This window comes from Phalacrocorax carbo, chromosome 26 (assembly GCF_963921805.1).
Source record: "Phalacrocorax carbo chromosome 26, bPhaCar2.1, whole genome shotgun sequence".
NCBI classification, from domain to species: domain Eukaryota; kingdom Metazoa; phylum Chordata; class Aves; order Suliformes; family Phalacrocoracidae; genus Phalacrocorax; species Phalacrocorax carbo.
This window is the reverse complement of record NC_087538.1, coordinates 4,709,011-4,722,880: the sequence shown is the minus strand read 5'-3', so window position 1 is coordinate 4,722,880 and position 13,870 is coordinate 4,709,011. Positions and strand designations below refer to the sequence as shown.

General features: G+C 66.4%; 1 protein-coding gene across 1 annotated transcript; it reads left to right on the top strand.

Moving 5' to 3' along the window:
* The first annotated feature begins 879 nt into the window (after positions 1-879).
* LOC135317623 (general transcription factor IIH subunit 4-like) lies at positions 880-12,808 on the top strand. Its single transcript, XM_064474022.1, has 12 exons — positions 880-996; positions 1,719-1,850; positions 2,519-2,615; positions 2,717-2,805; positions 3,984-4,092; positions 4,207-4,275; positions 5,578-5,661; positions 5,936-6,068; positions 6,323-6,453; positions 8,502-8,549; positions 8,697-8,775; positions 9,453-12,808. Exons 1-12 carry the CDS (start codon positions 923-925, stop codon positions 9,623-9,625), a joined length of 1,218 nt encoding a protein of 405 aa, XP_064330092.1. The 5' UTR covers positions 880-922; the 3' UTR covers positions 9,626-12,808.
* Positions 12,809-13,870: the final 1,062 nt, after the last annotated feature.

The following is a 13,870-nucleotide window of genomic DNA, read 5'->3' as shown; positions in this document are numbered from 1 at the left end:
CATGGGTGACCGTAGGGGGTGTTTTTTAGGGTGGGGGTGAGAGGCACCCATGGGTGACCGGGGGTGATTTTTGGGTTGGGTGAGGGGCACCCACGGGTAACCAGGGGGGTGATTTTGGGGGTGGGGGTGAGAGGCACCCACGGGTGACTGGGGATTGATTTTGGGGGGTGGGTGAGGGGCACCCATGGGTGACAGGGGTGATTTTGGGGGTGCGTGAGGGGCACCCACGGGTGACAGGGGTGATTTTGGGGTTGGGTGAGGAGCACCCATGGGTGACAGGGGTGATTTTGGGGGTGGGGGTGAGAGGCACCCACGGGTGACTGGGGATTGATTTTGGGGGGTGGGTGAGGGGCACCCATGGGTGACAGGGGTGATTTTTGGGGTGCGTGAGCAGGCACCCACGGGTGACAGGGGTGATTTTGGGGGGTGGGGGTGAGGGGCACCCACGGGTGACAGGGGGGTGATTTTCGGGGTGGGGGTGAGGGGTACCCACGCGTGACTGTGGATTGATTTTTGGGGGTGGGTGAGGAGCACCCACGGGTGACAGGGGTGATTTTGGGGGTGGGTGAGGAGCACCCACGGGTGACGGGGGCGGTGTTTTTTGGGGGGTGGATGAGGGGCACTCACGGGTGACAGGGGTGATTTTGGGGGTGCGTGAGGGGCACCCACGGGTGACGGGGGGGGTGTTTTTTGGGGGGTGGATGAGGGGCACTCACGGGTGACAGGGGTGATTTTGGGGGGGGCATGAGGAGCACCCACGGGTGACGGGGGTGACTTTGGGGTGGGGGTGATTTTTGGGGTGTGTGAGCAGGCACCCACGGGTGACGGGGTGCCTTTGGGGGTGGGTGAGGGGCACCCACGGGTGACGGGGTGCCTTTGGGGTGCCCCCAGGGAGCTGCCGGGGCTGGCGCAGGCGGGGGTGATGCGGATGCTGTTCCTGGAGCAGCCGGTGCCCCAGGCCGCCGTCGCCCTCTGGGTGAAGAAGGAGTACAGCAAGTGGGTGCTGGGGGGTCCTGGGGGCGCTGGGGGAGGCTCTGGGGGGTCCCTGAGGGTACTGGAGGGGTCCCTGGCGGTGCTGGGGAGTCCCCAGGGGTCCCTGTATGTGCTGGAGGGGTCCCTGAGGGTGCTGGGGGAGGCTCTGGGGGTGCTGGGGGGTCCCTGAGCATACTAGAGTGGTCCCTGAGGGGCCCCATAGGGTGCTGGGGGAGGCTCTGGGGGGTCCCTGTGGGTGCTGGGGGAGGCTCTGGGTGGTCTCTGAGGGTGCTGAGGGGTCCCATAGGGTGCTGGGGGAGGCTCTGGGGGGTCCCTGTGGGTGCTGGGGGAGGCTCTGGGTGGTCTCTGAGGGTGCTGAGGGGTCCCTGAGGGTGCTGAGGGGTCCCTGAGGGTGCTGGGGGGTCCCTGAGGGTACTGGAGGGGTCCCTGAGGGTGCTGGGGGAGGCTCTGGGGGATCCCTGAGGGTGCTGGAGGGGTCCCTGAGGTTGCTGGGGGAGGCTCTGGGGGGGTCCCTGCTCTGAGGGGTCCCTGACGGTGCTGGGAGGGGGGTCCCTGTGGGTCCCCAGGGATCCCAGTGACTGCAGGAGGGTCCCTCTTGGATTTTGGGGAGGGGGGGACCGCAGGGATCCCTCGGGGTGCAGGGGAGTCCCCGGGGGTCCCTGGGTGGGTGGGGGGGGGGGGGTGATGGGCTAAGCGGGACCCCTCCCCACCCCGGGTGGGCGCAGGGAACAGGCGGAGAGCCAGGAGGTGCTGCTGGCGCTGCGGCTGTGGCACCCCCACACCCTGCCGGGGGGGCTGCCGGGGGTCACCCTGCACCCCAATTTCCGTCAGAACCTGCGGGTCGCCCTGCTGGGGGGGTGAGTGGGGGGGGGGCGCGGGGGGGGGACACGGGGGTGACGGGGGGGTAGGGGACGTAATTTGAGGTGATGGGGGGGGTAACTTGGGGTGACGCGGGGTGGGAGGGGGTAAATTGGGGTGACAGGTGTGTATTGGGGGTAATTTGGGGTGACGGGGGTAATTTGGGGTTATATGGGGTGGGGGGGTGATTTGGGGTGACACGGGGCAGGAGGGGGTAACTTGGGGTGACGGGGGGTGGGAGGGGATAAACTGGGGTGACACGGGGGTGGGAGGGGGTATTTGGGGTGAGAAGGGGGTGGGAGGGGGTAAATTGGGGTGACAAGGGGTGGGAGGCAGTAATTCGGGGTGACACAGGGTTAAGTGGGGGTCATTTGGGGTGACGGGGGTAGGAAAGGGTCATTTGGGGTGATGGGGGGTAGGAGAGGGTAATTTGGGGTGACATGGGGGTAATGGGGGGTGTAAGCAGGGGTGTAGTGGCGGATAATTTGGGGTGCCATGGTGTAATGGGGGGTACTGGGGTCACGAAGTGGGGGGGTGATGGGGGTGCTGTGGGGTAACGAGGGGAACCCGGGGTAACGAGGGGGTTTAGGGGGGTACTGAGGTTTTGGGGGGTCCCGGGGGCGCGGGGGGGGTTATTGGGGGGCTGATTTAAAGGGCCGGCGCGCAGGGGCAAGGCTTGGTCGGACGACACGAGCCAGCTGGGGCCAGACAAGCACGCCCGCGACGTGCCGGCGCTGGACAAGTACGCCGAGGAACGCTGGGAGGTGAGTCTGGGGTGGGGGTTTGGGGGGGTCTCGGGGTACCCCCATATCCAGGGGGTCCTCGAGGACCCAGATATCCACTGCCCCCCCCCCCTCGATTTTAGGTGATTCTCCATTTTATGGTGGGGTCCCCCAGCGCGGCCGTGAGTCAGGATCTGGCCCAGCTCCTCATTCAAGCTGGGCTCATGAAGAGGTGGGGGGGGGAACTGGGGGGATTTTGGGGGGGCCCAGAAGGATTTTGGGGGGACCTAGAAGAATTTTGGGGCACCTAGGGGGAATTTAAGGGAGCAGAGAATACCCAGGAATGGATCTGGGTAGGGGGTGGGGGGCAAGGAAGGGGGTTTTGGGGGGGGGTCTCAGGAGGGTTGAGAGCCTGGGGAAGGGGAGTGGGGGGATTTGGGGGGGCTCTGGAGGAATTTGGGGGGGCCCAAGGAGGAACTTGGGGGGGCAGAGGAGGCCCAAGAGTGGATTGGGGGGGGGGCAAGGGAGGATTTTAGGTGGGGTCTCAGGAGGGTTGAGAGCCTGGGGAAGGGTTGGCGGGGGCCATGGGGGGATTTGGGGGCACATGAGGGGTTTTGGGGGGACCTGGAGGGGTGGGGGGGGCTGGAGGGATTTTGGGGGGCCCAAGGAGGAAATTCGGGGGGCAAGGGAAGCCCAGAATGGATTTGGGAGGGGCAAGGGAGGATTTTGGGGGGGGGTCTCAGGAAAGTTGACAGCTTGGAGAAGGGTTGGGGGGGGTTATGGAGGGATTTGGGGGGGGCTGGAGGTTTTGGGGGTGCTGGAAGGTTTAGGGGGGTCCAAGAAGGAAATGTGGGGGGGCAGGGGAGGCCCAGGAATGGATTGGGGGGGGGAAAGAGATGGTTTTAGGGGGGTCTCAGGAGGTTTGAGAGCCTGGGGAAGAGGTTTGGGGGGAGTCCCCAGGAGTCTGGGGAGCCACGAAGGGAATTTTGGGGTGTCCTGGAGGACTCGGGGGTCCCTGGGAAGGATTGGGGGGAGGCCGGGGGGGTGATTTTTGGGGTTCAGGTGTGAATGAGGAGACCAAGAGGGATCACTGGGGGGATTCTATAGGGTATGGGGGTCCCAGGCAGGGATTTTGGGGGTCCACAGGGTGGGTTTGGGGTGCCTTGGGAAGAATCGGGGGGCCCTGGGGGTATTGGGGTCCCAGGAAAGGATTTGGGGTGACCTTTGGGGGACCCCAGGTGGGATTCGGGGGGTCCCCCGACGCGCTCAGGGCAGGATCAGAGAATCCCTGCAGAGGCGGGTGGCTCGGGGCAGGGGCGCGTGGCTGGTTTTGGGGTCCCCCACTGGCTTGGGGACACCCTTTGGGGTTTGGGGGGGCCCCCCCCTCATTTTGGGGGTGCACCCACACAGCGAGGGGGGGGAAGCACCGTGCATCACCTCGGCCGGATTCCAGTTCCTCCTGCTCGACACCCCCGCCCAGCTCTGGTACTTCGTCCTCCAGTACCTGCGGGGGGCTGAGGTGAGATGGGGGGGGTCCCCCTAAACCAGGGGGTCCCCCAAAACCGGGGACCCCCCCAAACCATCCCCCAGTGTCCCCCCAAACCTCTCACCCCCCACCCTCCCTCCTTTTCAGGCTCGGGGCATGGATCTGGTGGAGATTCTCTCCTTCCTCTTCCAGCTCAGCTTCTCCACCCTCGGCAAGGTGGGGTACCCCGACATCTGGGGGGGCCCCCCACCCCCTGCGGGGGGGCTGTGGGGGCCAGGGGGGTCCCCGGCATCTGGGGGGGGGCCCAACCCAGCCTGGGGGGGACCCATGTGTCAGGGGAGGCCCCCCACAGCCCCTGGTGGGGGCTATGGGATTTGGGGGGACCCAGGGATCGAGGGGGGCCCCCCACCCCCGCTGGGGGGGGGCCTGTGGGAGTTGGGGGGCACCCAGGTTTCTGGGAAGGTGACACCCCACCACCCAACGACACGCTTAGATTGTTCTGGGGAGGGCAGGGGGTTTACTGGGAGGGGGAACTGGGGGTTACTGGGTGTAACTGGGAGCCCCTGTCCCCAGGATTACTCGGGGGGGGGGGGGCTGGGGGGCGTTAGGGGTTACTGGGGGTTACTGGGGGGTAACTGGGAGCCCCTGTCCCCAGGATGACTCGGGGGGGGATGGGGGGCGTTAGGGGTTACTGGGGGGTTACTGGGGGTTACTGGGGGGTAACTGGGGGTTACTGGTGTAACTGGGAGCCCCTGTCCCCAGGATTACTCGGTGGGGGGCTGGGGGGCGTTAGGGGTTACTGGGGGGTTACTGGGGGTTACTGGGGGGTAACTGGGAGCCCCTGTCCCCAGGATTACTCGGTGGAGGGCTGGGGGGCGTTAGGGGTTACTGGGGGTTACTGGGGGGTAACTGGGAGCCCCTGTCCCCAGGATTACTCGGTGGAGGGCTGGGGGGCGTTAGGGGTTACTGGGGGTTACTGGGGGGTAACTGGGAGCCCCTGTCCCCAGGATTACTCGGTGGAGGGCTGGGGGGCGTTAGGGGTTACTGGGGGTTACTGGGGGTTACTGGGGGGTAACTGGGAGCCCCTGTCCCCAGGATTACTCGGTGGAGGGCTGGGGGGCGTTAGGGGTTACTGGGGGTTACTGGGGGTTACTGGGGGGTAACTGGGAGCCCCTGTCCCCAGGATTACTCGGTGGAGGGCTGGGGGGTGTTAGGGGTTACTGGGGGGTTACTGGGGGGTAACTGGGAGCCCCTGTCCCCAGGATTACTCGGTGGAGGGCTGGGAGGCGTTAGGGGTTACTGGGGGGTTACTGGGGGTTACTGGGGGGTAAGTGGGAGCCCCTGTCCCCAGGATGACTCGGTGGCGGGCTGGGGGGCGTTAGGGGTTACTGGGGGTTACTGGGGGGTAACTGGGAGCCCCTGTCCCCAGGATTACTCGGTGGAGGGCTGGGGGGCGTTAGGGGTTACTGGGGGGTTACTGGGGGTTACTGGGGGGTAACTGGGAGCCCCTGTCCCCAGGATTACTCGGTGGAGGGCATGAGCGAGTCCCTGCTCACCTTCCTGCAGCACCTGCGCGAGTTCGGGCTCGTCTTCCAGAGAAAGGTGACACGAGGGGACACGGTGACACGGGGGGGGGACGTGGGGTGACACCGGGGGGTGACAGCGGGTGACGCAGGGGGGTGACGCGGGGGCAAGAGGGACACACAGGGAGGGGGACGGGGGGGGGGGGTGACAGGACCCCCGAAGGGGTTGGGGCTTGTCCCCATCGCCGCGGCCGCGTCCTTGATTCCTCGGCACCGTCGGCGTCACCTCCTTGTCCCCACCCTGGCCGTGTCACGTCCGTCTGTCTGTCCCCGTGTCCGTCCGTCCCCCGTAGCGCAAATCCCGCCGCTTCTACCCCACCCGCCTGGCCATCGCGCTGGCCTCGGGGACGTCGGGGACCCCCCCCGAGCCCGACGCTCACGGCTTCATCCTCGTCGAGACCAACTACCGCATCTACGCCTACACAGGTGGGACCCCTCCCCTCCCCTGTCCCCAGGGGGGTGACACAGAGGACGCAGGTGTCCGTCCGTCCCCTTCCCCCCGTCCATCTGTCCCTCGTCCCGTCTGTCCCCCACATCCCTTGGTGTCCCCGATTCTTCACCTCTGCCTCCCCCCGTCTCTCCTGTCCCCCTCCTTCCCGGGTCACCCTGCGCCCCGTGTCCCCTTGCCCACCGTGTCCCCGCGTCCCCCGGCGTGTCCGTCTGTCCGTCCGGCCCCTCAGACTCGGAGCTGCAGATCGCCCTCATCGCCCTCTTCTCCGAGCTCCTCTATCGCTTCCCCAACCTGGTGGTGGCCCAGGTGACAAGGGACAGCGTGCAGGCGGCCATCGCCAACGGCATCACCGCCGACCAGGTGGGGACACACGGACATCGGGGACCCCTGGGGGTGCTGGGGACATCGGGGTGCCTCCCAGGGGGGTATTGGGGTGCCCCTGGGGGTGCTGGGGACATCGGGGTGCCTCCCGGGGGGTATTGGGGTGCCCCTGGGGGTGCTGGGGACCTTGGGGTGCCTCCCGGGGGGGTATTGGGGAGCCCCTAGGGGTGCTGGGGAGATCGGGGTGCCTCCCAGGGGGGTATTGGGGTGCCCCTGGGGGTGCTGGGGACCCTGGAGTGCCTCCCAAGGGGGTGCTGGGGACCTAGAAGGTGCTGGGGACATCGGGGTGCCTCCCAGGGGGGTATTGGGGAGCCCCTGGGGGTGCTGGGGACATCGGGGTGCCTCCCAGGGGGGTATTGGGGTGCTGGGGGTGCTGGGGACATCGGGGTGCCTCCCGGGGGGGTATTGGGGTGCCCCTGGGGGTGCTGGGGACATCGGGGTGCCTCCCGGGGGGGTATTGGGGAGCCCCTGGGGGTGCTGGGGACCTTGGGGTGCCTCCCAGGGGGGTATTGGGGAGCCCCTGGGGGTGCTGGGGACATCGGGGTGCCTCCCGGGGGGGTATTGGGGAGCCCCTGGGGGTGCTGGGGACATCGGGGTGCCTCCCGGGGGGGTATTGGGGAGCCCCTGGGGGTGCTGGGGACCTTGGGGTGCCTCCCAGGGGGGTATTGGGGTGCCCCTGGGGGTGCTGGGGACCCTGGAGTGCCTCCCAGGGGGGTATTGGGGTGCCCTAGAAGGTGCTGGGGATGTCGGGGTGCCTCCCAGGGGAGTATTGGGGTGCCCCTGGGGGTGCTGGGGACATCGGGGTGCTCCCAGTGGGGTATTGGGGAGCCCCTGGGGGTGCTGGGGACCTCGGGGTGCCTCCCAGGGGGGTATTGGGGAGCCCCTGGGGGTGCTGGTGACATCGGGGCACCTCCCGGGGGGGTATTGGGGTGCCCCTGGGGGTGCTGGGGACCCTGGAGTGCCTCCCAGGGGGGTATTGGGGTGCCCCTGGGGGTGCTGGGGACATCGGGGTGCCTCCCGGGGGGGTATTGGGGTGCCTCTGGGGGTGCTGGGGAGATTGGGGTGCCCCTGGAGGTGCTGGGGACATCGGGGTGCCTCCCGGGGGGGTATTGGGGTGCCCCTAGGAGTGCTGGGGACGTCGGGGTGCCTCCCAGGGGGGTATTGGGGAGCCCCTGGGGGTGCTGGGGACATCGGAGTGCCTCCCGGGGGGTTATTGGGGTACCCCTGGGGGTGCTGGGGACCCTGGAGTGCCTCCCAAGGGGGTATTGGGGTGCCCTAGAACGTGCTGGGGACGTCGGGGTGCCTCCCAGGGGAGTATTGGGGTGCCTCTGGGGGTGCTGGGGACATCGGGGTGCCTCCCAGGGGAGTATTGGGGTGCCCTAGAAGGTGCTGGGGACCTTGGGGTGCCTCCCAGGGGGGTACTGGGATGCCCTAGAAGGTGCTGGGGACCTTGGGGTGCCTCCCGGGGGGGTATTGGGGTGCCCCTGGGGGTGCTGGGGACATCAGGGTGGCTCCTGGGGGGTATTGGGGTCCCCCTGGGTGTATTGGGGGACATTGGGGTGCCTCCAAGAGGGGTATTGGCGTCCCCCTGGGGGTGTTGGGGAGATTGGGGTGCCCCTGGGGGTGCTGGGGACCTTGGGGTGCCTCCCAGGGGGGTATTGGGGTCACCCTGGGGGTGCTGGGGACCTTGGGGTGCCTCCCAGGTGGGGTATTGGGGTCACACTGGGGGTGCTGGGGACCTTGGGTTGCCTCCCAGGGGGGTATTGGGGTCCCCCTGGGGGTGCTGGGGACCTTGGGGTGCCTCCCGGGGGGGTATCGGGGTCCCCCTGGGGGCTACTGGGATGCCCGAAGAGTTGCTGGGGACACTGGGGGTATCTCAGAGAGGGATTTTGGGGTGCCCTTGGGGGTGTTGGGGGTCCCCCAGGTGGTTCTGCGGGGTGTGGGGGTGCCCCCAGGGATATTGGTGTCCCCCATGAGGATGTAGGGGGATATTGGGGTGCCCCCCACTAACATCCCCCCCTCCCCAGATCATCCACTTCCTCCGCACCCGGGCGCACCCCGTCATGGCCAAGCAGGTGGGTGCCCGGACACCAGGGTTCCCTGGGAGGTTTGGGGTGGGGGGGGGGTCCCCAACACCTGGGTGTCTCCCCCTACCTCGGTGGGGTTTGGGGGTGGGGGTGGGTGTCCCCAAACCGGGGGTCCCCAATGATTTGCACCCCCAGAGCCCGGTGCTGCCCCCCACCATCACCGACCAGATCCGGCTGTGGGAGCTGGAGCGGGACCGGCTGCGCTTCTCCGAGGGTGAGGGGCCGGGGTGGGGGTGGGGGACACCCCACGGCGTCCCCTGGGGTCTCCGGGGTGTCCCCAGGGTGGGAGGTGACATCTCTGGGGTGTCCCCAAGGTTTTTAGGGGGGTCCCCCCGGGGGGGAATGGGTGTCCTCTAGGGTGTCCCCAAGGGGGGGGGGGACGTGGCAGCTCTGGGAGGGGACACCGAAGGGGAGGTGGCAGTTGTGAGGGTCCCAAAGGTGTCCCTGATGTCCCCAAGGTGGGGATGACAGCCCTGGGTGGGTCCCTGAGGGGAAGTGACAGTCCCTCGGGGGGGGTGACAGCCCTGGGGGGGTCCCTGAGGGGAGGGGACAGCCCTGGGGGGGTCCCTGAGTGGGGGTGACAGTCCCTGGTGGGGGTTCCCTGAGGGGAGGTGACAGTCCCTGAGGAGGGTGACAGCCCTGGGGGGGTCCCTGAGGGGAGGGGACAGCCCTGGTGGGTCCCTGAGGAGGGGTGACAGCCTGGGGGGGTCCCTGAGGGTGGTGACAGGCATGGGCGGGGTGTCTGAGGGGGGTGACAGACCCCCAAGGAGAAGGCAGCCACCCCAGGGGCCCCCCGCAAGGTGACGGCGGGTCCCCGGCGGGAGGTGACAGTCCCCGGAGGGGGTGGGTGTCCCCAAACCTCACTGACACCCACCCCCCCACCCCCCCCAGGGGTGCTGTACAACCAGTTCCTGTCGCAGGTGGATTTCGAGGTGCTGCGGGACCACGCGCGGGCTTTGGGGGTGCTGGTGTTCGAGAACCCCGGGCGGCGGCTGATGGTGGTGACCCCCGGCGGGCACCCCGACGTCAAACGCTTCTGGAAGAGGCAGAAACACAACGCCTAACGCCGGCGGCACTGGGAGGGACCCCAACCCGCACCCCCCTGCCCCCCAAAACCCCGGGCAAGTGCATGAGGGCAGCCGGCTTTTGGGGTCCCCCGGTTCCAGGTTGACCCCCACCCCCTTTCTCCCCATGTCTCGGTGACTTGATCTCTGGGTGTTGGGACACCCCTGTCACTCGGGGCCCCGACACCCCAAACCTCAGCACCCCGGTTTCAGGCATCCCCATCCTTGGCACCCTAATTTCTCAGGGCCCAGGCACCCCAATCCTGGGCACCCCTGTCCCTCGGAGCCCAGGCACCCCAATCCTGGGCACCCCAAACCCTCAGGACGCAGGCACCCCAGTCCTGGGCACCCCAAACCCTCAGGAGCCAGGCACCCCAATCCTGGGCACCCCGATCTCTTGGGGCCCAGACACCCCGATCCCGGGCACCCCAAACCCTCAGGAGCCAGGCACCCCAATCCTGGGCACCCCAATCCCTTAGGACCTGAGCACCCTGACCCCTGGCACCCCAATCTTTTGGGGTCCCACCACCCTGATCCCGAGCACCCCAATCCCTTGACACCAGGGCACCCCGATCCCTTGGGCCCTGGCCCCCCGATCCCTTGATGCCAGGGCACCCCAATCCCTTGACGCCAGGGCACCCCAATCCCTTGGGCCCCGGCCCCCCGATCCCTTGGGTCCCAGCACCCCAATCCCTTGGGTCCCGGCCCCCCGATCCCTTGATGCCAGGGCACCCCAATCCGTTGGGCCCCGGCACCCCAATCCCTTGATGCCAGGGCACCCCAATCCCTTGACACCAGGGCACCCTGATCCCTTGGGTCCCGGCCCCCCGATCCCTTGATGCCAGGGCACCCCAATCCGTTGGGCCCCGGCACCCCGATCCCTTGATGCCAGGGCACCCCGATCCCTTGGGTCCCAGCACCCCGATCCCTTGGGCCCCAGCGCCCCGATCCCTTGGGCCCTAGCACCCCAATCCCTTGGGTCCCAGCACCCCAATCCCTTGGGTCCCTGCACCCCGATCCCTTGATGCCAGGGCACCCCAATCCCTTGGGTCCCGGCACCCCGATCCCTTGGGTCCCGGCACCCCAATCCCTTGGGTCCCAGCACCCTGATCCCTTGGGTCCCGGCACCCCGATCCCTTGGGTCCCAGCACCCCAATCCCTTGGGTCCCGGCACCCCGATCCCTTGATGCCAGGGCACCCCAATCCCTTGGGCCCCGGCACCCCGATCCCTTGATGCCAGGGCACCCCAATCCCTTGGGTCCCGGCACCCCGATCCCTTGGGTCCCGGCACCCCAATCCCTTGGGTCCCAGCACCCTGATCCCTTGGGTCCCGGCACCCCGATCCCTTGGGTCCCAGCACCCCAATCCCTTGGGTCCCGGCACCCCGATCCCTTGATGCCAGGGCACCCCAATCCCTTGGGTCCCGGCACCCCGATCCCTTGGGTCCCAGCACCCCAATCCCTTGGGTCCCGGCACCCCGATCCCTTGGGTCCCAGCACCCCGATCCCTTGGGTCCCGGCACCCCGATCCCTTGGGTCCCGGCACCCCAATCCCTTGATGCCAGGGCACCCCAATCCCTTGGGCCCCGGCACCCCGATCCCTTGGGTCCCGGCACCCCAATCTCTTGGGTCCCAGCACCCTGATCCCTTGGGTCCCAGCACCCCAATCCCTTGGGTCCCAGCACCCCGATCCCTTGGGTCCCAGCACCCCAATCCCTTGGGTCCCAGCACCCCGATCCCTTGATGCCAGGGCACCCCAATCCCTTGGGCCCCGGCACCCCGATCCCTTGGGTCCCGGCACCCCAATCTCTTGGGTCCCAGCACCCTGATCCCTTGGGTCCCGGCACCCCAATCTCTTGGGTCCCAGCACCCCGATCCCTTGGGTCCCAGCACCCCAATCCCTTGGGCCCCGGCACCCCGATCCCTTGGGCCCCAGCACCCCGATCCCTTGGGTCCCAGCACCCCGATCCCTTGGGCCCCGGCACCCCGATCCCTTGGGTCCCAGCACCCCAATCCCTTGGGTCCCACCACCCTGATCCCTTGGGTCCCGGCACCCCAATCCCTTGGGTCCCGGCACCCCGATCCCTTGGGCCCCGGCCCCCCGATCCCTTGGGTCCCGGCACCCCAATCCCTTGGGTCCCGGCACCCCGATCCCTTGGGCCCCGGCACCCCGATCCCTTGGGTCCCGGCACCCCGATCCCTTGGGCCCCGGCCCCCCGATCCCTTGGGTCCCGGCACCCCAATCCCTTGGGTCCCAGCACCCCAATCCCTTGGGTCCCAGCACCCCAATCCCTTGGGTCCCGGCACCCCGATCCTGAGTGAAGGAAAAGCAGGACTGAAGGTCCTCGGAGCCGCCGGGCCCCGCTGTGCTGGGGGAGGGGGGTGAAAAGTGGCTTTTGAGGTAAAAGGGGGGGATTTTGAGGGAAAAAACCCCTATTTTTCCTAAAATCGAAAGGTTCTGAAGCGAAAAATGGAGAATTGGGGCAAAAAAAGAAAAAAGGTGCTTTTTATGAGGAAAAAGGGGGTTGAGCAAAGGGTGTTTTGGGGGGGGTCTGAGAGGAAAAGTGATTTTTTTTGAGGGAAAAAACGCGGTTTTTTGAGGAAAAAAGGATTTTTTTGCTAGAAAGCAGGGAGGGAGCTGAGGGAAAAAAACAGGGAGATTGAGTAAAAAGTGAGGTTTTTTGAGGAAAACCTGTGTTGCTCAACACCCCCCCACACACCCCCTCTTATTTTGGGGGGGAATAAATGAGTTTTTTGCTTATTTTCTCCACTTTTCCCCTCAAATTGTTTTGATGGAAAAATAGGGGGTTCTGAGGAGATTGTGGGGTGGGAAGTAGACGGTTCTGAGGAGGAAAATGATGAAAAAAAGGAGGATTTGGTAGAAAATGCGGGGTTCTGAGTTAAAAAGTGAGGGGAAGATATTTGACAAAAGAAAAAGAGGTTTGCAGTGGGTTTTAAGGGGAAAAAAGGGGTTTTGAGGGGAAAAATCAGGCTTTCTGAGGATTTGTTAAAAATCATGGTTTCCCGAGGAGGAAAAAATGTTAGTTTTGGGATTTTGGGGTTGGTTTTTTTCCCCCAAAGAGGAAAATGTGGGGGAGGGGGAAAAGGGGGGGGTTTGTAATATATAAATAGTGTTTTCTGAGAAATTTTTTTCTAATAAAACCAGCTGTTTTTACTGTTACAAGTTTTTTGGTTGGAGACCAAAAAAAGCGGGGTTTTGGGGGGGAAAAGCGCGATTTTACGTTGCTTTTGAGGGGAAAAAGGGGCATTTTGAGGGGCGGGAATCTGTAATTTAATGATAAAGGAGGCGGAAGTACCTGGGCGGTGTCGGGGGCGTGGCCTCCTGGGGGGCGTGGCCTCGGCAGCACCTCCCGCCCAATAGCAGGGCGCCCCTCCCGGCGGCTTTCAAACGGATCCCCTTAGGCCGCGCCCCCTCCGCTGGCCACGCCCCCTGGGGCCCCGCCGGGTCCTAAAGGCGCCCATGGGGGTGTGTCCGCGCGGCTCCCCGGATCCCAGTGCCCCCAGTAGCCCCTGGATCCCAGTGTCACCAGTAGCCCCTGGATCCCAGTGTCCCCAGTAGCCTCGGGATCCCAGTGTCACCAGTAGCCCCCTGGATCCCAGTGCCCCCAGTAGCCCCCGGATCCCAGTGCCCCCAGTAGCTCTCCAGATCCCAATTCCCCCAGCAGCCCCCTGGATCCCAGTGCCCCCAGTAGCTCCCTGGATCCCAGTGCCCCCAGTAGCCCCCTGGATCCCAGTGCCCCCAGTAGCCCCTGGATCCCAGTGTCACCAGTAGCCCCTGGATCCCAGTGCCCCCAGTAGCCCCTGGATCCCAGTGTCACCAGTAGCCCCCTGGATCCCAGTGCCCCCAGTAGCCCCTGGATCCCAGTGTCACCAGTAGCCCCTGGATCCCAGTGCCCCCAGTAGCCCCCGGATCCCAGTGTCCCCAGTAGCTCTCCAGATCCCAATTCCCCCAGCAGCCCCCTGGATCCCAGTGCCCCCAGTAGCTCCCTGGATCCCAGTGCCCCCAGTAGCCCCCTGGATCCCAGTGCCCCCAGTACCTCTCCAGATCCCAGTGCCCCCAGTACCTCTCCAGATCCCAGTGCCCCCAGTAGCCCCTGGATCCCAGTAGCCCCTGGATCCCAGTGCCCCCAGTAGCCCCTGGATCCCAGTGCCCCCAGTAGCTCTCCAGATCCCAGTGCCACCAGTAGCCCCCGGATCCCAGTGCCCCCAGTAGGCCCCGGATCCC

What these genes read in the sequence shown, in the direction of transcription:
- LOC135317623 (XM_064474022.1), top strand. Translation starts at nt 923, where the DNA reads ATGCGGATGCTGTTCCTGGAGCAGCCGGTGCCCCAGGCCGCCGTCGCC. An exon ending in AGTACCTGCGGGGGGCTGAG is followed by an intron (nt 4,093 to 4,206) that starts GTGAGATGGGGG and finishes CCTCCTTTTCAG; the next exon opens with GCTCGGGGCATGGATCTGGT. An exon ending in CCGGCTGCGCTTCTCCGAGG is followed by an intron (nt 8,776 to 9,452) that starts GTGAGGGGCCGG and finishes CACCCCCCCCAG; the next exon opens with GGGTGCTGTACAACCAGTTC.